The 22,131-nt window shown below is 41.7% G+C and overlaps 2 protein-coding genes across 4 annotated transcripts in view; both read right to left on the bottom strand.

Moving 5' to 3' along the window:
* Positions 1-5,080: 5,080 nt before the first annotated feature.
* VCPKMT (valosin containing protein lysine methyltransferase) lies at positions 5,081-12,641 on the bottom strand. Of its 2 annotated transcripts, XM_062205168.1 has the most exons (6): positions 12,346-12,641; positions 12,158-12,268; positions 11,910-11,982; positions 11,014-11,133; positions 9,340-9,444; positions 5,081-6,138 (listed from the first exon to the last, which is right to left on the bottom strand). In XM_062205168.1, exons 1-6 carry the CDS (start codon positions 12,609-12,611, stop codon positions 6,124-6,126), a joined length of 690 nt encoding a protein of 229 aa, XP_062061152.1. In that variant the 5' UTR covers positions 12,612-12,641; the 3' UTR covers positions 5,081-6,123. The 2 variants fall into 2 exon arrangements, with proteins under 2 accessions (XP_062061152.1, XP_062061151.1); XM_062205167.1 differs by lacking the exon at positions 5,081-6,138 and having other exon boundaries at positions 6,154-9,444.
* Positions 12,642-13,375: 734 nt separating this feature from the next.
* Positions 13,376-22,131, bottom strand: part of SOS2 (SOS Ras/Rho guanine nucleotide exchange factor 2) — a 108,166-nt gene continuing 99,410 nt past the window's right edge. For both annotated transcript variants that reach the window (XM_062205152.1, XM_062205153.1), the window contains 2 exons: positions 15,841-15,950; positions 13,376-14,892 (listed from right to left, as the gene is read on the bottom strand). In XM_062205152.1, the coding sequence (XP_062061136.1) occupies positions 14,383-14,892; positions 15,841-15,950 (620 nt within the window). In that variant the 3' untranslated portion in view covers positions 13,376-14,382. The remainder of the gene's footprint in view (positions 14,893-15,840; positions 15,951-22,131) is intronic.

The following is a 22,131-nucleotide window of genomic DNA, read 5'->3' as shown; positions in this document are numbered from 1 at the left end:
ACTCTGTGCCAGTTAAGTGTGCTGCATCTACTCAACTATTTTAATGTCCATGGCAACCTGAGGTACACAGTATTATGCTCCTCACCTTCCACTTCAGAAAATAAAGGCACAGAAAGTTTCAGTAACTTTCTCAAGGTCGCACAGCTAGTTAATGGCAAAACCTCAACTCAAACTATTATATGGTCTCGTCTCAGGGTCTGTGTTCTGACAGTTTCCAGAATGTTATGTCAAAAAAATGTTCAGTTTGTTTAAGCATATTTTTAAGTCTATTATTTGCAAAACAATGGCATCTTGCTATTAATAATCAATTACTTAGAATGCTTCTTATGACTGATGAGGAATCAAGGTACACACCTTGGAAGGACAGTCCTATTCCTGTCACCCACACTCTTCAACAGGTACCTATAATCTAAGGTAATGTATCTGAGATGAAGAGTTTGGGCACCTTTACCTGTGTGGGAGACCCAGATGGAGTTCCTGGCTCTTGGCTTTGGCCTGGCCCAGCGCTGGCAACTGTGGACATTTGGAGAATAAACCAACCAGTGGCCAGAAGATCTCTGACTTTTAAGTAGATGGAAAACAAACAACCGATGAGAAATCACTATTCGTAGAACTTCAACACAAAGGAACTTAAGACATTATCTTCAACTACCACAAAGACCTAACAGTATTAACTGGTGAAAATAGGTTTTCTATCCAGAATTATGAAAAGCATAAACTTTGCTTTTCCTTTATAGTAAGATTTTGTTTGCCACAATTTTTTCCTGTGTTTGCAATAGACTGAAGTTCTCTACGGTACTGAAACTAAATACTTGTGCTGGCACTGTGGTGGAGCAGGTAAAGCCTCCACCTTCAGGCTGGCATCCCATATGGGCGTCGGTTCAAGTCCTGGCTGCTCCATTTTTGGCTCAGCTCCCTGCTAACGTGCCTGGGAAAGCAGTGCAAGATGGCCCAAGTCCTTGGGCCCCTGTACCCACATGGGAGACGCAGAAGCAGCTCCAAGATTCAGACTGGCCCAGCTCTGGCCTTTGGAGCCATCTGGGAAGTGAACCAGCAGATAGAATTCTCTCTCTCTCTCTCCACCCCCAACTCTGCCTTTCAAATAAATAAATAAACCTTAAAAAAAAAAAAAAAAAACCTAGGCTGGCGCCATGGCTTACTAGGCTAGTCCTCCACCTGTGGCGCCGGTACTCCGGGTTCTAGTCCTGGTTGGGGCGCCGGATTCTGTCCCGATTGCTCCTCTTCCAGGCCAGCTCTCTGCTGTGGCCCGGGAGTGCAGTGGAGGATGGCCCAAGTGCTTGGGCCCTGCACCCACATGGGAGACCAGGAGAAACACCTGGCTCCTGGCTTCGGATCAGCGTGATGCGCCGCCGCAGCGGCCATCTTGGGGGGTGAACTAACGGAAGACTTTTCTCTGTCTCTCTCTCTCTCACTGTCTAACTCTGCCTGTCAAAAAAAAAAAAAAAAAAAAAAACACACCCTAAATATTTATTATTAATGAATCAAAACTCTTTCAAATTCTGATGTTTTCTGAGGAAAGCAAAAAAAGTCAGCGGACCTAAACTTACAGGATTCTGAGACAGCCGAGGACAGAGCTGCAGGCTTTTAATGTAAAAGCTTCTACTCTAATCAGGAACATGAGTTTGAAAACTAATTAAAATTAATTAGTAGTTCCAAGTACCTCAGATGTAAAATCATGCATTATGTAAAAGGTACTTTCAAGGTGAATTTAATTTTCAGAACTTCAGTTGAACTAATTTAGCCTCTTAAATGTCTCCCTCTCATAGATAACAGCAGAGAAAATGTTTTACGAATTTCAATTTATGTAGCTTTATAAATGACATTTAAAAGGCTTATCACAATGAAATGACAGAAGGATAAACCAAACAAAATTTTCTAAGAAATTGTCCGGTTTAACTTACATCCTTACATTCTAAAGTAACTCATAATAAGTATACTTATTCTTTCAAATCTAATTCTGCTTTAAAATACAAGTGTGATTGCAACTCTCCTTTAACAAAAGGGATTGTTTCAACAACTTTGCTATCAACTGTTCAAAGACAAAGACAAGCAATGCCCTCTACAGGGAACTCTTGGAACAACAGTCCTATTCCTGTCACTCACACTCTTTAATAGGTACCTGTAATCTGAGTTAATATTTTTTTAACCAAAAAATTTTTAACCAAAAAAACTTTAAGGGTAAAAAAATATTAAATGCTGTGTAAAATATCCCACTAGTCTTCTGGATTCATATTTCTTACTATTAAATAATTAACTTCACATGCAAGTTCACCAAACACATGATCCACAGCCCATGGACTAGGAACTATCGCAGACTGCAATGTGAGGATATGCAATTAATTGCACAGACCTTTGAAGTTAAGCTGGTGTGCAGGAGGGGCTGGAGTCACAGGACAGCAATGCTTTCTCTAACTGTTGAATCCACTTTTCTTTGAGCAGCATCACCTTTACCTTCCTGGCCCAATTCTCTAAGTATTCAGGCATTTCAGAGGATTCTACATTGGGCTTGAACATTTTTCCCTCCCTAAGCAGCACAGGCCCACTGTAATCACAGATGGTTTCATTTTTATGTATTTAATCTTCCTTTCTCTCTGCTCTCTGCCCCTTGGGAAGTAGATGCTAAGAGGCTTCTTTACTGCAATGGTTTTCAATTTAGACTAAACATGAAAACCATCTGGAGCCCTTTTATAGAAGAACCACGCCTCCTATTTAATTGGACTGGGCTAGGGCCTGAGTTTGGCTTTTGTCTGCTTTCAATTTTCCAGGTGACTGCATGGGCAGCCTGGTTTGACAAATACTCCCTTATGTGGGGTTGCAACCCTTTCTTTAATTGGCAATGACTGCATTTTGATAATTGGTTTGTGTTCCACGAACACAGCAGTAAACTCCACTAGCCCAGAGGATTGGGACTTATTCCTGGAAAGTTTCCCCAGGCATTGGCCACCCCTTGACATTTGAGCTAGCTGTATTCTGGCTGGTGACAGTCACAGACAGAATAACCTCCTATCTCAACTCACCCCTCCCCCTGCAAATGTGTGCAAAGCCTGGGGAATGGGGGAAGCCAGGAGTTGGGAATTCCATCCAGGTCTCCCACAAGGTTGGCAAGAACCCAATTGCTTGAGCCACCACTGGAGCCTCACACGGTCTGCATCAGCAGCCAGAGGGACTGAAGCCATAAATTCTGATGGTCAAGAGTTAGCTGTTAGGCCACATACCCAACCCTGTACCTGCCTTTTTAACCTCCTCTGTGCCATGCTCCCATAGAGATCTTCAAACTCCCAAGTCATCATCACTTCTCAGCCTCAAAGGATCATAGTCAATACCCTTGTCTCACAGGTCCCCCCACCATCCCTCCAATTCTGTCTCCATGCTCTGGAATAAACAGATGAGTTAATCTGCTGGAAAATTCACAAAGCCAACCACAAGGACAACGCTAATCTCCCTTATTTTTTACAGCCATTTTGAATCATTCCTTCAGGAGTCCTTCTCGTGGTTTCTGAGCACAGTCTGTTCCCTCACAATGGGGAGAGCCCAAAGGACTGAAGGCTATTCCCCCAAAACTGCACTCCTCCACGAGAGAACTCTCCCAGGCCTCCCCAGCTCTCTGTGGAATGGGGGCTGGTGAGAGAGGATGTTCTCTAACTAGTACCACTCAGTAAACCCTGCAGTTTGCTGGTCCAAACCACCAGCAATGATTTGATCTTAGAATGTGAGACTTGGCGGAGTCACTGCTACAGCATGGCATATGGATACTGGTTCTAGTTCTGGCTACTCCTTTTCTGATCCAGCTCTCTGCTATGGCCTGGGAAAGCACTGGAAGACGGCCCAAGTGATTGGGCCCCTTCACCAGCATGGGAGACCCAGAAGTTGTTCCTGGCTCCTGATTAGCCCAGCTCTGAACGTTGCAGCCACTGGGGGAGTGAACCAGCAGATGGAAGACCTTTGTCTTTGTCTCTCCCTCTCTGTGCCTGTAACTCTACCTCGCAAATAAATAAAAATCTTTAAAAAAAAAAAAAAAAAAGGCATGGGACTCATTTTGACCTCAGCTTTGGTTTTACTCACTCCAGAAGGGGAGACCAGGAGTCCCACTCAACTGTTACAAATTACTTACCTCTAAAGTACCAGGGATTTACTAGAAAGGTGGTAAGAAGCGAAACTAGCAGGGCAGGGAGGAGAGAAGTAAGGAAGTAACTTCCACAGGGTTGTTCCAGGAAATTCTGGATAAGTTGCACCTGTCCAAGACTAAGGCGCCAGGCTTTGCTAAAGGGGCACTTCATGTTGAAGACTCACAGGTACTGCACATTAGCAAAGTGAAAGGTGGAAGAGGACAGAAAAGTTGCAGGGAAAAAAAGGATGAGGAATCTGGATGGACTACTACAGTTGTTTTCATGAGTTCTACAATGTTACAGAACAAGCTAGGTAATGGCTAGTGCTACCTCTAGCAAAGCATCATGCCTTTGGGTTACACTGACTTTTTGGCATAAATTGCTTAATGAGTTAATAAGGGTAGTATGAACAAGGTATTTTCAAACAGAGTAAACTTTACAGACTGATGTAAGACTGAAGGGAAAGAACTATATTTTTGACGTTGACTTTTTTTTTTTTTTTTTTGGACAGGCAGAGTTAGACAGAGAGAGAGAGACAGAGAGAAAGGTCTTCCTTTTTCCGTTGGTTCACCCCCCAAGTGGCCGCAACAGCTGGAGTGTTGCGGCTGGCGCACTGTGCTGATCCAAAGCCAGGAGCCAGGTGCCTCCTCCTGGTCTCCCATGCGGGTGCAGGGCCCAAAGACCTGGGCCATCCTACACTGCCTTCCCGGGCCACAGCAGAGAGCTGGCCTGGAAGAGGAGCAACAGGGACAGAATCCGGCGACCCAACCAGGACTAGAACCCGGTGTGCCAGCACCGCAGGTGCAGGATTAGCCTAGTGAGCCATGGCGCTGGCCGACACTGACCTGTAAATTCTCTAAATTGCACTGATTTTGTTCATTCTGGAAAGCAGTCACCTGTGTTAGATATTCATTTTCTGAAAAGTTATTTCTGAAACATTCACAAAGTCACAATGTCTCAAAAACAGTGTTTATTTTAACACACAAAATGTGCCATCTAGCACCAATGCCTGTATATACCAGAATTCAGTTTGGCTACTACTTTTTGGAACTTGCGATTCAAGTCCTTGACAGATGAGCCTGTGTGAGCAGATGATTATCATAACACAAAAGTGATAAGGACAGAATAAAAATAATTTGGGAAGTGTATCCAGAACATTTGTAATTATTAAAAAATCTGTTTCATGTAAGCAAGTTAATACCAGTGTTGTTTTTTTGGTTTTTTTTTTTTTTTGCCAGATTTTCTTGTAAGACAAAAAACCTAAAAGTACACGAGACACTCAAGTCCACAAGCCTGAAAACAGGCTTTACATTCTCGTTCCATTCACAAATGGAAAACTTTGTAAAGATCCTTTTGTTGGCCCCTCCATCTTCTGATCTGTCTTCTCAGCAACACAGCACAGTCCAACTTATTATTTAAACCACATACACATACTCAGAAGAGGAAAATAAGAAAAATTTGGCCAATATAAGTGTACAAGACAACATTCCCATTTTTTTAAAGTAAAGAACATTTGAGTACAAAAGATAACTTAGAAGAAATGAAGCAACTTGAAAATTTATCTGTCTTGAAGACAAACTAATTTTCTAGCCTGAATTTTAAAACATTATATTCTAATAGATAACTCTCTTAGAAACTGAATCAATGTTCTCTTTAGTTTTCTGAAACTAAGTTGAGTCAACCATACTACTTCATTATTTTTTGCAGACTTTAGACTAATCTCAATCCTAATTTTTGAGTAACTGATTCCGTGTTTCTTATAAGCAGAATCTGATGCTAAGTAAAACCTCAGTTGGATTTCAGGCCCATCAGTGGGCAGGCAGGTATTTTTTGTATTTTACGCAGATTGTAGTAGTTGTCCTCTATATATTGGATCTCTAAAGACATGCTGGAAAAAAATCTGTGAAAACAATCTTCCCATGCTGAATTCACATGCTCCATTCACATCTTTAGCTTACCCAGGTCGTCAAAGGGTTGGGTAAGATAGCTAAAAGCTTCATGATGGACATTTCTACAAGGGAAAAAAGAAAGAAAAAGAAAACTTACAGAATTGTTGCTCACCACCAATTAGGTATTTACTAGGAAATGAGTATTAGAGAAGATTCCTAGGAGTGGCTAAATGTCAATTCAAGTGAACTACCACAGCATCATATAATGTTCTTAGTTGACAGCTAAAAAACAAGCAACCCAAGAGAAAATAGATGCTTCAGCATTATCAAAAGAAAAACTAGTATGAGACATTTAGCCTCGCAGCTAAGATGAAGGTTGAAGGGCCAGAGCTGTGGTACAGTTGGTTAAGCTGCTGTTGGCAGTGCCAGCATCCCACATGGGCTGGTTCAAGTCTGGCTGCTCCACTTCCCATCCAGCTCCCTGCTATTGTGCCTGGGAAAGCAGTGGAAGATGACCCAAGTCCTTGTGCATTCATGTGGGAGATGCAGAAGACTTAGCTAATGGCTCCTTGCCCCAGCCTGGCATAGCCCCAGCTGTTGCAGCCATTTGGGGAGTGAACCAGCAGGCAGAATATCTCTCTCTCTTTAACTCTGCTTTTCAAATAAATCTTAAAGAAAAAAAAAAAAAAGATGCAGATTGAGACAGCTGCCCCCACATCAGAGTACCTGTGTTCAGTTCTGGGCTCCTACTCCTGATTCCAACTTTCTACTAATGCAGAACTTTGGAGGCAGTGCTGATGGCTCAGGTAAGTGGGTCACTGCCACCCATGTTGGAGGCGTGGGCTGAGTTGCTGGCTGCTAGGATCAACCCAATCCAGTCATGGCCATCACAGTCATTTGGAGAATGAAAGAGTAGACTGGAGCTCTCTGTCTCCTTGCCTCTCAAAAACTTTTAAAAAGACAATTTGTTTAAAGGATATACTACCACAAAAATGAGAAGACACAGACTGGAAAAATTATTTCCAAGCCATGTATCCAAGAAGTGTCTGGTAACCAGAATAAATAAAGTACTCTTATAATAAATCAGGAAAAGACAACTCAGTTTGAAAATAGGCAAAGTATTTCTCTGGAGACACGAAAGGATACTCACCATCACTCACTGCCAGGGAAATAAAAATAAAAACCGTAATGAGACACTGTTTCACACCAACTAAGCTGGCTGTAATAGCAAAGATAAACAATAACAAGTGATGGTAAGGATGCGGAGAAACTGGAACTCTCATCCTCTCATGGTGGGAATGTAAAATGGTACAGGAGCCTCGAACAGTTTGTCAATTTCTCAAAAGCTACACAGAGCTCTCATATAACCTAACAATTCCACTCTAAGTATATACTTGAGATTTGAAAACACATGTTCACACAAAAATTTCCACATGAATGTTCATGGCAGACCATTACAATTAAAAACAGGAACAAATGAAAAGGCCATTAATTGATGGACGGATAGGACATGTATATCTACACAAAGGAATGTTACTCAACAAAAAGTAAAATCCTGGCTTACACTAAAACAAGACCTTGAAAACAGTGCCAAGTGAAAGCACCCAGACACAGACAACACAGTACATGACTCCATTTATATGACATGCACAGAACAAATCCAGAGACAGCTTAGTGGTCACTACAGGCAGGGACAGGTGGGGGTGGGGACAGGAAGTGACAGCTGATAGGGATGTAATTTCTTTCTGGGGTGATAAAAACCTTTAAAGTTAGAAAATGGTGGGGCAGGCTGTGGCACAGCAGGTTAAACTAGCACTAGCTCCCACACACCATCCTGGAGTCCTGGCTACTCTGTGCTGCTGATCCAGCTTCCTACTGAAGTCCCTAGGAAGCAGCAGATGACTACCCTAGTACTGGGCTCTTGCCACCCACATGGGAGACCTGGAAGGAGTTCCTGGCTTCCAGCTTTGGCGTGCCTATCTCCAGTGTTGTGGGCACTGGCATTTTGAAAATGAATCAGTGAAGGGTTTCTCTCTCCCTGTCTCTCCCTCTGCCACTCTGCCTTTCAAATAGTCTTTTTTTTTTTTTTTTAATAAAAAGAGCAAAATAATGTGAAAAATGAGAAAGTGATGATTTCCTCAACTTTGAAAATACTACAACACTGAACTGTATACTTTAAAAGGTGAACTCTGGGGGCAGGTGTTTGCCACAGTGCTTTAAATGCTGCTTGGGATGCCAACATCCCATACCGCAGTGCCTAGGTTTGAGCCCCAGATCTGCTTCAGATTCTAGTTTCCTGCCAATGTGCACCCTGCAGGGAAGCAGGTGATGGCTCAGGTACTTGGGTCCCTGCTGCCCTGCAGGAAGACCTGTGTGGAGTTCCAGGATCCTGCTTCAGCCTGGCTCCGTCCCAGCTGCTGTAAGTATTTAGGAAGTGAACCAGCAGATGAAGATTTCTCAGTCACTGTGCTTTTTAAATAAACAAAACAAAAAAAATTTTAACAGGTGAACTCTGCCATGCGAATGCAGATCCGAATCACTAATCCAAATCCTATCATCCCTCCCCCCCTTAGATTTAGACTTAACACCTACTCTTGTTCCTTAAAAGTATAGGTTATATTTACTTTTGGCTAAAATTCAGTCAGAAAACTTAAGGACAAATTCACTCAAAGCAAAGAGAACAGAAACAAGCAGGAGTTATTAAAATCAACATCTTTAATTCATAAAATTCATCATGTCCCTGACTTGTGTCACATATACAAAAGGTGCTGGTAATACAAACATGGGTAAGATACAGTTCTTCCCTTCTACAGGCTCAAACTCTAGATGTCACAGAAGCAACCAGTAAAAAAATGTGATGGTTATACCCAGGAAAGGAAGCACCAACCAAGGAGAACATTGAGAAATTCTGTTTAATTGACTGTATTTTTCTTTTATGGACAGAACTGCCTGGCTGTATTTCACTTTGTTAAAAAAAAATTAATGGCTGAACAAAATTCAAAATGGTTAGAACTGGCTTTAAAAAACTTCACAGAGATAAAAGAAACTTTAGCTATGTCGTTTGTCTGAGGTAATGCCCAGTTACAGAGCTAAACTTACCGTGGAAGGGACCTTTAAAAAAGAAGCACACCTCATTTCAGAGCAAGAAACCAAGGGAAGATAGTTTAAGTGATCCTAACACTGAGAGTTAGTGCCTCCAGGAACCATCAGAGCTCTTTGAGCACATCAAAATCAAGGTCTATACTGCACAAAAGCCCAGACACAGTAACCAGCTGACGAAACCTCCTCCTCCCCAGAGGATGAAAAACTGGGAATGTATTTACCGATTTTTTCTTTCTTATGTATATAATATGAATATCTTCACTTCGATACTCTTCATCATGTTTTTCCAAAGGAATTTTTTCAAAGTCAAAGTCTAATTGAAGGAGCTGTAAATTTAAAACAGAAATGTTGCAATTTAGTAACATGAGCTGACCTGTGGCGACAGAAATCAGAATAGTGGTACCTCTGGGGAAAAATCAACTGGAAAGAGGCAATGTGGAAGTCTCTAGAGGTCCTGCAAATGTCCCACATCGGGGCAGGAGTTGTGGCATTGCCGGTAAAGCTGCCGCCCGAGAAGCTGACATCTTGGACAGGCAATGGTTTGATTTGAGCCCCGGCTGCTCCACTTCCGCTCCAGCTCCCTGCTGCCAGGAAAGCAGCAGAAGATGGGCCAAGAACTTGGGCCCCTGCACCCATGTGGGAGACCCAGAAGAAGCTCCTGGCTTCAGATGGGCCCAGCTCCAGCCATTGTGGCCAGCTGAGGAAGGAACCAGCGGATGGAAGATCTCTAACTCTGCCTTTCAAATAAATAAATAGATCTTAAAAAAAAAAAAAAAAAGAAAGAAAGAAAGAAAGAAGGAAGAAGAAAGAAAATGTCTGTATCTGCATGTTGGAAAGCAGTTACCTAGGTTTATACACATGAAAAATTCTTGAGTACTGGATTGTGTACATTTACATGTTTTACCTCAACAAAACCTTAATATAAAAATTTCTAGTTTTAAAAGGTCACTATCATTTTGCATATTCAAAAAAACACAGAAATTAAAAAAAAAAAAAACATTTTAGTGGGGCAGGCAGTTAGCCTGGTGGTTAAAACATCTACATCCTACATCAGAGTGCCTGGGTTTGATTCTTAGCTCCAGTTCCCAGTTCCAGCTTCCTGGTAATGCAGACCGTGGCAGGCAGTGGTAATGACTCAAAGAATTGAGTTCCTACCACCCACATGAGAGACCGGATTGAGCTGAGGGATTTGAGGAGTAAGCCAGCCAATGGGAGTCTTTCTCTCTGCCTCTCAAAATAAAACAACAAAAAATTTTAGCACAGTCATATACTTGCTTTCTCATTAAAGAACAGTAGTCCTTTCAGTAGACAAAACTGCACCTAGCTGCTCCTACAAAATCAGTCACCTGTAATGGAATGGATTTTTGCCCATATAAAGTGGGTATGGGTACCACCAGGGGAAAAAGGATTGAACTTATATAAGACTATGTACTATTTGTGCAACCTCCTGTGAGTCTATCTATCTCAAAAACAAATTTGTAAATAGGTAGGTATCTAGGTTAAAGTTTCATAAAAAGTGACTGAAAAACAGAAGTAAAAATTTATCACCTGTACATTTCCATCAGGTATTCTCCAAAAGTGAAATACACATCATTGATGTTTCTCAAAACCAAACATCATGTTAAATAAAAATTAACAACTTTCCCACAAGAGGGTCACCATTATTATTTTATATTGTTCTATTAGATAGTGTATCAACTAATGAGAAAAAAAGAGAAAGTGTCATGCAAGATGAAAAAGGGGGGAGAGGGCTTCGAAGAATCATGGGTTGTGCAGATTTCTCCTTGGGGTCACACCAGTACAATGTTTACCACCCCAAACTGCCATAAGATACTTGAACACTATTATATAAAACCTCTCTGGAAGATAATCACTATAAAGAGAGATTTTCTTACCTCAAAGTATTTTTTCTCGATTTCTGGATTTTTCCCCATTGTTCGTTGTTCATAACAACATATAATACAAGTCTCATATCCACTGAGATCTTTTAGGGTTTTCAGCAATGGCTCCAAAGACTATTGAAAAAGGAATATATACTTTTATGACAAATATTTTCTACTATAAAAGGAGCATGGGGAGTGGAGGGATAATTATAATTACTATAATCAATTACTCATCTTTAAATCTATCCAACAAAGCAGATGTAATTCAAGCTCCACAAATGATTGGAAAACAATTCTTAACTAATCAACTCCATTTTATCGAATTTAGTTTCCAGAAAAATCATTCTAATAACTGTATTTTAAAGATTCCATGAGAAAATAAATGGGTTTCAATCTTTCAAATTTTCATTTTACTTCATCTAATTTAGGATTTAACAACTGACAATTAACCTTTCAGAAGTCTAACCCCGCTGACATTATTCTGACGAGTGATGCCCACAACAGTGTACAGACTGACATTTACAGAAAAACCTTTCCATGCATCTAATAAATCTTGCCACAGAACAAGGAGTCCTTTGGACTGCAACTTAATTCTCAATGTCATGGTTAACATGTTCAGCTAAGGAAAAAATAAGATGACCTCAGCTTTTCATTTCACAAATGGCAAAATTCTTCAAAAAGTTTACAAAAGCGATTTTACACCTTTCTCAACATGCTTCACGGGCCCTTATTTTAATCATGGGGGTGTATCATCCGTCCCTGGTGACTTCTGTCATCTCTTCACTGCATCATCCACTGTGACACAGTCTGAACTCAGAGACGCTAAAAGGGGAAGAAACGTGCGCTTCAGAATCCACGAAATACAGCTCATCTCCTCGAGGAGGAGACTTCGCTCACTGAATGCTTACCTCTTCATAGTATATGCAGTCGGCCATCAGTATGTAGTCTGGTGGCGAAGGAAAGTCTTCTATTTCTTCCCCCCTTAAAAACGTCAAACAAATATTTTAACTGTTGCTTTAATCATGTACCATATACTCTTGTCTTATAATAAAAGAACTGGAAAATCCCCTTCGTATTAGCCACCCTTTTGGTGAAAAGCAATTTAAAGGCAGGCTACAGATCGCTATCTTAAAACAAGCTGAAAGGCCATACAAACCATTTCAGTACCTTGGCTTGAACAGAACCAGTGACAAGATGCTTGTTCATGTCAATATTCATCTTCAGCAGGTCCTGCAGTTCCTCAAGATCGGTGACTACAACATGTGCCCTACAAAATAACGTCGATGAGGACTAGGCACAGGCTGCGCAGTGGAAACCGGGCTGCACCCCGCCGCCAGCGCTTACCCTAGGGTGGCGGCCATGAGCCCCACGGCCCCAGTGCCTGAGCCCAGTTCCAGGACCGACCGCCGGCTCAGCAGGTGCGTCCCGTCGCCAGAAAACCCGGGCGTTTCCAGGTATTTAGAAAGGACAATAGCTGCGTCCCAGACAACGCAACCCACGCCACCGGAGCTATACTGCTGGAGGCGTAGCACCGTGCCATCCCGCTTCTCCAAAACTCGCACAAAGCTCCGTAGTGGGTCCTCCTCCGAAGTCTCCGCAGTTGCCGCCATCGCAGCCAAGCCACAGGATGCGGCGCACGCAGTGACGTCACACCCACGCGCACGCCCCAAGGCCCCGCCCTAAGCGGCGGAGCCGCATGGTGCCACGGCGCGTGCGTGAGTTCCCAAAGCCGCGGGGGCACCGTTACGTGGGCGGGACCGAGCGCTATGCCCCGCCTCCCCAACCCTAATCAGCAGAAATCTCTTTTCCAGAAAAACCATAACCCGCCTGTAATAAAACAAAGGAAACTTCACATTGTTTCTACATGGATGGAGACGGATTCACACGGCGGTCACTGCCCTAAGTTCAGGCAACTCCCAAGATCCAACCGCAGACGGCTGTGATCCCGTCTCCTAGCTGCTAGCTCCCGGTTTTCACAGGAGTGCGTACAAACGTCGCTGAAGCTTGTCGTTCGGGCTTAATTAACAGTGAAGACAGTTCTTCCTCTAGAGTTTACGTCAGTTAAATTCTTTGGGATTATGGGGTGTGTTGCACAAAATATTAAAATAACGTGTGTATGAATCTACAGGATTCAATCTCTCCTTGGTTTCTTGTAATAAAAACACGTATTTTAAAAGCCTTTTAAAAATTAAGACTGGGTGATTTATTAATCTTGTTAAGAACTCTGATACAAAGCACAGTAAAAGGCCACAGACCAGTAAATAAACAACGTGGCTTTGGGCTACTTTACAATTGCTGCTACAGCACTGTCCGCAATACACTTTTCATAACTTCCAATGAGGGTGTACAAATAGCAAAAAAAAAGTGTCACTCCTCTGATTAAAAAGTTTAATAAAGCTTTAAGTATTTGCTGGTTTAAATATTACCAATCTAAAAAATCTTTTTAAAAAAATTTCAGTTAACATGAGATTTACAGAGAAGGTTACTAGGTTTTGAAGGCAAGGCAGTTGGTTCCTATGCCGTAAGAAATTTTTCCTTTGAATTTATGCATTAGTAAAGTAGCAGATTGTATTATAGTCCTCAAGTCACTTAAATTTATATAGGTTATTAGCATTATCTTTAAATATACAATATAAACAAAACTGTACATTGATGGCATATTAACTTTGTTTTCCAAAACAATAGGCAACTGATGAGCTAAAGACACCGTAGTCTGCCAGAACAAAGGCACAGCTGAGTGAGACACACGCCCTTTCTCCTCTAGGATCGGGTTATGTAGTCCTTACTTACACTCTGACAAAATAATAAACAGTGCATTCTAGTATTTTCATCCTACTTTTCATTTTTGTCTTCAGCAGCAAATACTGGCATTTAAGACATGGCATTAAACAGTTTAAGAACTGTGGGTGTTATTCACAATTCTCCTAGATGTAAAAACTAGAAGTAAAAACTAGAAGATGGTCAAAGAGGTTTAAAAATCAGTAACACCATATAGCTTCCATGTTTATGTAAATTCATTGCCTTAAAAAGGCAGCTATTACTCAAATTTGAAAAATTCCACAAAAGCACTATCCCTTTTCAGTGCAATCAATGTCACTTTAAATCATATTTTAGCAGAGTCTACAGTGCAATTATAAATTCATTATACTGGCCTTTTGGCAGCACTGAGGATCCAAGACAAGGCAATGCTACTGACCACCTGAGGAAAACGGTGAACGACTTTTGAATTTTTATTTTTCCAATTCTTAAAAGCTTATTTGATCAGTAGCATTTTTGTAAAAGCATTACAAAATAGTACTAAAATACTATGCCTTTTTTGAATAAATTAAAAAAAAACTTTACAAATACTATTCCAGTGTCAATGACTACATATGGCTAAGGTCATTGAGGAGTTTCTGCATTTTCTAACAAAGACAGTCCATACAACGGAGGGTGCGAAAGCTCCCGTTTGTAAGTCTTTGGTGGCAGTTTTGGTAAGTGAGGGCTTGAATTCTGCCTTGGAGGGACAGGTGGAGCTGGAGGATGAACAAGATTATTGTGACTAGAACTAAGAACATAGCATCGACGCGGTACCCTTGGAGAGGGAGTGCTAGGAGGAGTGCTTGGTGAATTTGGACACGTATTAACGTCTCTGAACCACTCTGGATCTCGGTGAAGATGTCCCAGTGGAGGAGGCTGAAGATTAAATGGACAGTTGATAAAGTGTTCTGGAGGCCGAAGGGGAACCGGTGGAGGGGTATCAGGAAGAGGATCTCTTGGCGGTGGTGGAGGTGGGCTGTGCAGAGGTCCATCAAATGCACCAGTAGGAACAGGAACTCTGGGTTTTACCTTTGGAGGAGGCGGCTGTCTCGGTGGAATAGCAGGAGGGTCATCATCAGATTTCATATTCCCCTCAAGAAAAAATAAAGTAAGTAAACTACTTTTCTGTTCTCCTGAAAATTTTGTAATAAAAATTTAAAGGATGCTGTATCAAGTTAAATCCAGAGGCTCAAAATGGATCAATCTGATTTAATTATCATATTTATGAGTAAATTCCTCCCAGATGAATTCAGGGTTCAATTTAATATTTTTATATGAGATATTTAAATTGAAAACTTAGAAAAGGAGAGGGAGGGAGAGTGGGAGGAAGAAACATGAAAGGAAGAAGAGAATATCATTATACAAACTGTATCTATGAACTATATTTGAATCTGTTAAAAATCAAATAATTTTTTAAAATATAAATAAATAAATGGAAAACAGAACATAAATCCTTGGGTTATTTTGCTGGTCTTACATTGTAGAAGTTTATTTATTTGAATTACAGTGACAAGTAAGTGAAAATAACACACAGTTTTATAGACAGGAAAGGACGTGATGTCAGAGTCTTAACATCCACTTTCTGCTTACCAGGCATCTACTTCTACTTCCCCAATGAGGCTTAGAGCAGTGGATCCGAAAGTGTGACCCAGGGCCTGAACCAACAGTACCAGCAGGGAACTCTACCCCAAGCCCACTGAATCAGAAATTCTGGTGGTGGGGCTCAACAATCTGGTTTTAACAAACCTTCCAGGTGACGAATGCACACTTAAGCTTGAGAGGCACCAATTCAAATTTGAGGAATTCTTTAAATACTAAAATTCTTTCCGTCTACCAGAAATAAAATGTACTCAGTATCTGTCATGTACTCTCTTATTTTTTTCCTGAGGATTGAACAACTAAATAAAGTATTTTTCAAACATAACAACATAAATGTTGAAAAAACAAAATATAACTGGCAGACTCCGTATAAGAAAGAGCACTATTCAGAAGATTCACAACTTTGAGTAAACAGAGGTAAATCAATGTCCTGGTGATTACCTTGGAATTTGACACATCGTGATCAACCTTTTTTCGAGGAGGAAGAGGGGGAGGAATCAGTGGCTCTTCACTTAATTTATGTAAACTACCACAGGAACTGAAGAAGGACTCTAGAGGAGAAAAAGATTAGAATAAACACAATTCATTGTAATTTGTGATCCCTTTTGTAATAGCATTTGTCAGACTATTATTGCTATTACTGTCTTTTAGACTTTTGGTTTATCTATCCCCTCACCCTGCCCCCAATAAACGGTAGTGTGTGGCACCTGTGGCACCTATTAGTGCCTGATACATGGCAGATATCACAGATGGGGAGGGGTAGGGAACACCCAGTCCTGAGGTGCGTGAAATCATTACCTCTGGCCCTGCCAAGGCAACCACAGGCAGCATTTAAAAGTTCAAAAAATCTATAGCAGGATAATTTTTAGGTTGATAATATTATATGGCCTGTGAATGATATAAATATGCAAATGGCCCTTGGCAGAAAAAAGTTTCCCCACCTTTGCAATAGATAAATGTATACTATTTAATTAAGATTATTTTAAAAATCTAAAACATGGCTGGCGCCGTGGCTTAACAGGCTAATCCTCCGCCTTGCGGCGCCGGCACACCGGGTTCTAGTCCCAGTTGGGGCACCAGATTATATCCCGGTCGGCCCTCTTCCAGGCCAGCTCTCTGCTATGGCCCGGGAAGGCAGTGGAGCATGGCCCAAGTCCTTGGGCCCTGCACCCGCTTGGGAGACCAGGAGAAGCACCTGGCTCCTGGCTTCGGATCAGCGAGATACGCCGGCCGCAGCGGTCATTGGAGGGTGAACCAACGGCAAAAAGGAAGACCTTCCTCTGTGTCTCTCTCTTTCTCACTATCCACTCTGCCTGTCAAAAAAAAAAAAAAAATCTAAAACATTACACAAAAACAAAAATGTTTATATATGCTGTGGTAGCTTCCAGAAAAAACATCCTAAGCAGAGATCATGTATTTCTGAAGCAGTTACAATGAGGTGCCTTAGGTGCATTACCATGAAAGTAAGAAAACCTCCATATGGGGGACCATAAAGTAGGTTTGTATCATATAACTTTCTCTTTGCAAGTCCCTCATTGATAATGTATATGTTATATAATAACAAAAGGAAATTTATGAAATAATAAAGGGTTAGAGGAAATTACTACTAAACAGGTCAACCAAAGAATAAGAATTATCTTCATTTTGATTTCTTTTATCTCTTTCATATAATTATTAAAAACTGTAATTACAGTTCAAGTCCCTGTTCATATATAACATAGACATTATAAAAGGCAGGAACTATGTTTTGTTTGTCATCATACTGAGATTGGGTTCACAGGAGCTACCAGGGAATTAAGTTGGTGAGTTTAAATTTTTTTTTTTTTTTTTAAATTTTTGACAGGCAGAGTGGACAGTGAGAGAGAGAGAGACAGAGAGAAAGGTCTTCCTTTTGCTGTTGGTTCACCCTCCAATGGCCGCCGCAGCCAGTGCACTGCGCTGATCCGAAGCCAGGAGCCAGGTGCTTCTCCTGGTCTCCCATGCGGGTGCAGGGCCCAAGCACTTGGGCCATCCTCCACTGCACTCCCGGGCCACAGCAGAGAGCTGGCTTGGAAGAGGGGCAACGGGGACAGAATCCGGCGCCCCGACCGGGACTAGAACCCAGTGTGCCGGCACCACAAGGCGGAGGATTAGCCTGTTGAGCCACGGTGCTGGCTTGGTGAGTTTAATTTTAAACCTACCAAGTGAACTTCTTATGAGACAGCCAAGTAGAGATACCGAACTCATTACTCCATGTCAAAAACCTCTGTCCTGATCATGTGACTCTGCAGTTAACTCTGACTCACCGGCCAGCAGCTAACACAAAAAGGATGCCAATGAAGTATGCATGGGGAAGCAAGGCAGAGCACCCCCTGCTGTGGATATGTTCCTCATGCTGAACCAGCATCCTCTGTTCTTTGTAAGAACTCCTTGTGGTGGTGGTGGTGATGAAATCTGTCCTATTTAGGTTAGTCAGCCAATCCTGTTCAGTGCACCCTATCCCACCCAAGAACAGGGCTCACGTCCTTTTTTTTTAATGTTACCAGATTTTTATCATGTGCTTCAGGAAAAGCTAACTTTACTCTTTAATTCCAGCTCTGGAGATGAGGCTTAATTAGCAATCTCATTCCAACACCCAGGGTGACTGGTTTAAGTGTAGACATGTGACTTAATTCAGATACCAGCTAAATCTCAAAGCTTTCCAGAAGCTGCTGAAAAGAAAGTTCTTGCTCTTCTAGCACAGCACTGGGTAAATCTGTCTCTGTACCCCTGCCCTCATTACTTGACTGAACAAAGCAGCATATAAACTTTATTACTCTTGCCAGCATCCTCAGGGCCTCGAGTGCAACAGCCTTAGATGAACCCGATCATCTGGACAACACAGAATCTAAAAGAAACCCAGTCACCGAACCACTGAAGCAACCAGTCTTAAACAGTCTTCTTCTAGACTTCCAATTAAATCTGTGGAGAAGGCCTTCCTATTGTTCAAGCCAGTCTTACACATCGGTCTTCTCCTTACAGAAACACTCACATGGAAGCACAGGACATCTAAATGCCGGGGGTTCCTGAATCTGGGTCTGACTCTACAATCACCACTTAACCACAAAGTTACACTTCTCCATAGCAGGCATTCAGGTGTGAATACAGTTTTAGTTTCTATCAACAACATTCTAAGATTAGTTTTCATGAACATTTTTAAATAGTTGCAGTATTCCAACTAGTGAATGTGAGATACTCTATCATATCTGTAATGTTAGTTAATTAAGTCACTTCCAATTTTTTGCCATTCATTTATCCATCTATCCACTCAACAAATGATTGCTGGGCACCTTCTATATACCATCAGGTACTCTTCCATGTACTAGTAATATAATAGTGAAAAAAATGGGGAAAATTATTTCTTCTTGGAGTCTAGGGTATGGAGAGAGAACAGATAATTTACTAAATGTATAACGGCTAGAAATTATAAAAATAAATATTAGGTAGGGAAGGGATATGGAAAGCAGTGGAAAAAGAGCAATTTTAAATAGGATGATTAGCAAAGATCTCACAAAGGTTAACATGGAGCAAAAGCCTAGAGGCGGCCAGGGAGCAAGCCGTGAGGCTGAATGAGTGAAGAGCATGATAAGCAGAAAGAATGGCAAGAGAAGTCCAAATGCAGTAATATGAGGTGCTTCAAAAAGGTAAGAAATTAAAAACTCATTTGGGTGCGTACATTTTGAAATCTGTGCAGTTTTTTTTCATAATACATACTTTCCGTGAACTTTTTTTAGGAAAAGATTTATTTATTTATTTATTTGAAAGTCAAAGTTACAAAGAAAGAATGGAGGGCGGTGGGAGAAGAGAGAGAGAGAGAGAGAGAGAGAGAGAGAGATCAATCTTCCATCCATTGGTTCACTCCCCTGATGGCTGCCATGGCCAGGGCTAGGCCAGGCCAAAGCCAGGAACTTCTTCTGGGTCTCCCACATTGGTGGCAGGGGCCCAAACACTAGGGCCATCTTCTGCTGCTTTTGCCAGGCCATTAGCAGGGGGCTGGATCAGAAGGAGAGCAGCCAGGACTCAAACCAGCACTCATAAATTGGTTTAGAAGACATTTTGTATGCAAGAATTTTAAAATATTTTGAACCAGAATATTTTCCATGAAGTTTTTGAAGCCTCCTCATATGCCTACTGTGTTCCAGTGGCAGAGAAGCTGGAGTAGCATGAGTCAAGGGACAGAACAGTACTTGAGGAGGTCAGCTAACAGATCAAGGGAGGTCAAACCATGTAAGCCTTTGTAGGCCCTTTGAAAAATCGTTTGCTTTTACTTGTGAGACAGAAAGCCAATGGAGGGCTTTAAGCCCAAGCAAGACAAGGTCTAACTAAAATTATAAGACCTGTCTGCTGTGTTGAAAACATACTGAAGTAGAGAAAACTGGAAGTTGCAAAGTAGAGAAAATTGGAAGTTGCAGTGCTACTGTAAAGATAGAGAGAGAGAGAGAGAGAGTATGGTGGTTTGGATCAGGTGGCAGCAGTAGAGATGATGTGGAATGGTTAGCTCATGGACATGTTTCTAGAGAAATCAAGATTTGAGGATGGGGGCCAGTGCTGTGGCTCACTTGGTTAATCCTCCACCCGCAGCACTGGCATCCCATATGGGTGCCGGGTTCTAGTCCCAGTTGCTCCTCTTCCAGTCCAGCTCTCTGCTGTGGCCTGGGAGGGCAGTGGATGATGGTCCAAGTGCTTGGACCCCTGCACCCGCATGGGAGACCAGGAAGAAGCACCTGGCTCCAGGCTTTGGATCGGCGCAGCGCCGGCGGTAGCGGCCATTGGGGAGTGAACCAACGGAAAGAAGACCTTTCTCTCTGTCTCCCTCTCACTGTCTGTAACTCTACCTGTCAAATTAAAAAAAAAAAAAAAAAAAAAAGATTTGAGGATGGATCACACTTGGGTGTGAGGAAAAAAGAAAAAGAAGTAAAAGATACCTCTAATATTTTTGGCCTAATAATGGTTGCTATTAGAATAAAGATGAGGAGGCAGTAGGAAGAACAACACTGGAGGGGATAAGAAGCTTGACTGTGAAGAATTCAAGTTTGAGATTCCTATTAAGACATCCAAATGGAAAGTTTAGCAGTCTGAAGAGAAGGTCTGACTAGAGATACAGGCTTGAGAATGATGAGAATAAATCATGATACAAGAAGTGACAACTAAATGAGAAGAAAAGAGGTCTGAGGACCGAGTCCTAGAGCTAGCTGTCTGATGGTTTAGTTCGGAAAGATGAAAAGGAGAAAAGACAAGAAAGAGGGATGAACAATATGATCTGCACACATGTGACTTCATCCAAAAAAATGTGTGTATTTGTATAAATAAGGGCAAGACTTTGTTGTTCTTTTTGTTCCAGAATTCCTAGTACTTAGCAGAGTACCTGGTACAAACTAAGTACAGGCTGCGTATTCCTTATTCAAAAAGTTTGGAACAAGGAAGTGTTTTGGAGGGCGGCGCTGTGGTGCAGCAGGTTAAAGCCCTGGCCTGCAGTGCTGGCATCCCATGTGGGCACCCGCCGGAACACAGGCTGTTCCACTTCCAATCCAGCTTTCTGCGAATGCGCCTGGAAAAGCAGCAGAGGATAGCCCAAGTGCTTGGGTCCCTGACCCATGTAGGAGAACTGGAAGAAGCTCCTGGCTCCTGGCTTCGAACTGGCTTAGTTCTGGCCATTGAGGCCACTTGGGGAGTGAACCAGAGGATGGAAGACTTCTCTCTGTCTCTTCCTCTCTCTATAACTGTCTTTCAAATAAATAAAATAAATCTTTAAAAGAAAAAAGTGTTTTGGATTTCGGACTCTGGAATATTTGCATATACACAGAGATATCCTGGGGATGGGACTCATATCTAAACACAAAATCTATGTATGTCTTACACACATGGACAAGCATGACACATAGTTCATGTCCACTGAACCATCAGAAAGCAAAGGTGATAGAGTCTTAGCCTCCATGTCAACTGTGGCTGCTTGGCGTCACCATCATCCCTGATTAGCAATAATTCTCTCACATCTATTCACACATAAGTACTTATAGAGTAAAAATGCCAGTAATACAGTGAAAAAAAGGATGGGTTCACAGTAACTAAGCGTCACAGTAGCATCACCAGAATACCTTTATCAGCTGTTAACACCAACAACCACCAATAACCTTACCACACAGCAGAGAGTAAGCAAAAAAACACAGTGAAGAACCTGTCACTGGTGTGTCCCGCTTGCATCGGTGTCATTATAATTATGCTCTGTGGGTGTACTTTGAAAAGTCCCAGCTAATGGGGGCTGGGAGGGTCTTTTTTCCTTCAGGAAAGTGGAATAGTGTGCCTGCATTTTGACTACATCCTGTCACATGGGGCCAGGTGTAGATTTTTCACTTTTTGTGTCATGTTGACACTCAAAAAGTTTTGCATTTTGAAACATGTCGTACACTGGATTTTCAGATTACAGATTCTCAATCTATATTCAGTTTTCTGTTAAATGACTAAGACCAAAGGGTGTGAACGTTTTTAGGGCTTAGTATGTTGTTTTCAGATTGCTATCTAAGACAGTCATACTAATATAAGGTGAATCCAAAACATCCATGGAAAAATGGAGCCAGAAGATAAGTTCTGGTACAACAATTTTGCAATCCATGCAGTTTTTTCATATTACGTATTTTCCATTAATTTTTTGAAGCATCCTCAAATGCCAATTTACATGGGATAAATAACACGCTTTATTTATTTGAAAGAGTAACA

The sequence above is a fragment of the Lepus europaeus genome, chromosome 11 (assembly GCF_033115175.1).
Source record: "Lepus europaeus isolate LE1 chromosome 11, mLepTim1.pri, whole genome shotgun sequence".
Lineage (NCBI taxonomy): Eukaryota > Metazoa > Chordata > Mammalia > Lagomorpha > Leporidae > Lepus > Lepus europaeus.
This window is presented reverse-complemented; position numbering and strand designations above follow the sequence as displayed.

What these genes read in the sequence shown, in the direction of transcription:
- VCPKMT (XM_062205167.1), bottom strand. Translation starts at nt 12,611, where the DNA reads ATGGCGGCAACTGCGGAGACTTCGGAGGAGGACCCACTACGGAGCTTT. An exon ending in ACTGCATATACTATGAAGAG is followed by an intron (nt 11,134 to 11,909) that starts GTAAGCATTCAG and finishes CTTTTTCAATAG; the next exon opens with TCTTTGGAGCCATTGCTGAA. An exon ending in TCGAGAAAAAATACTTTGAG is followed by an intron (nt 9,445 to 11,013) that starts GTAAGAAAATCT and finishes TTAAATTTACAG; the next exon opens with CTCCTTCAATTAGACTTTGA.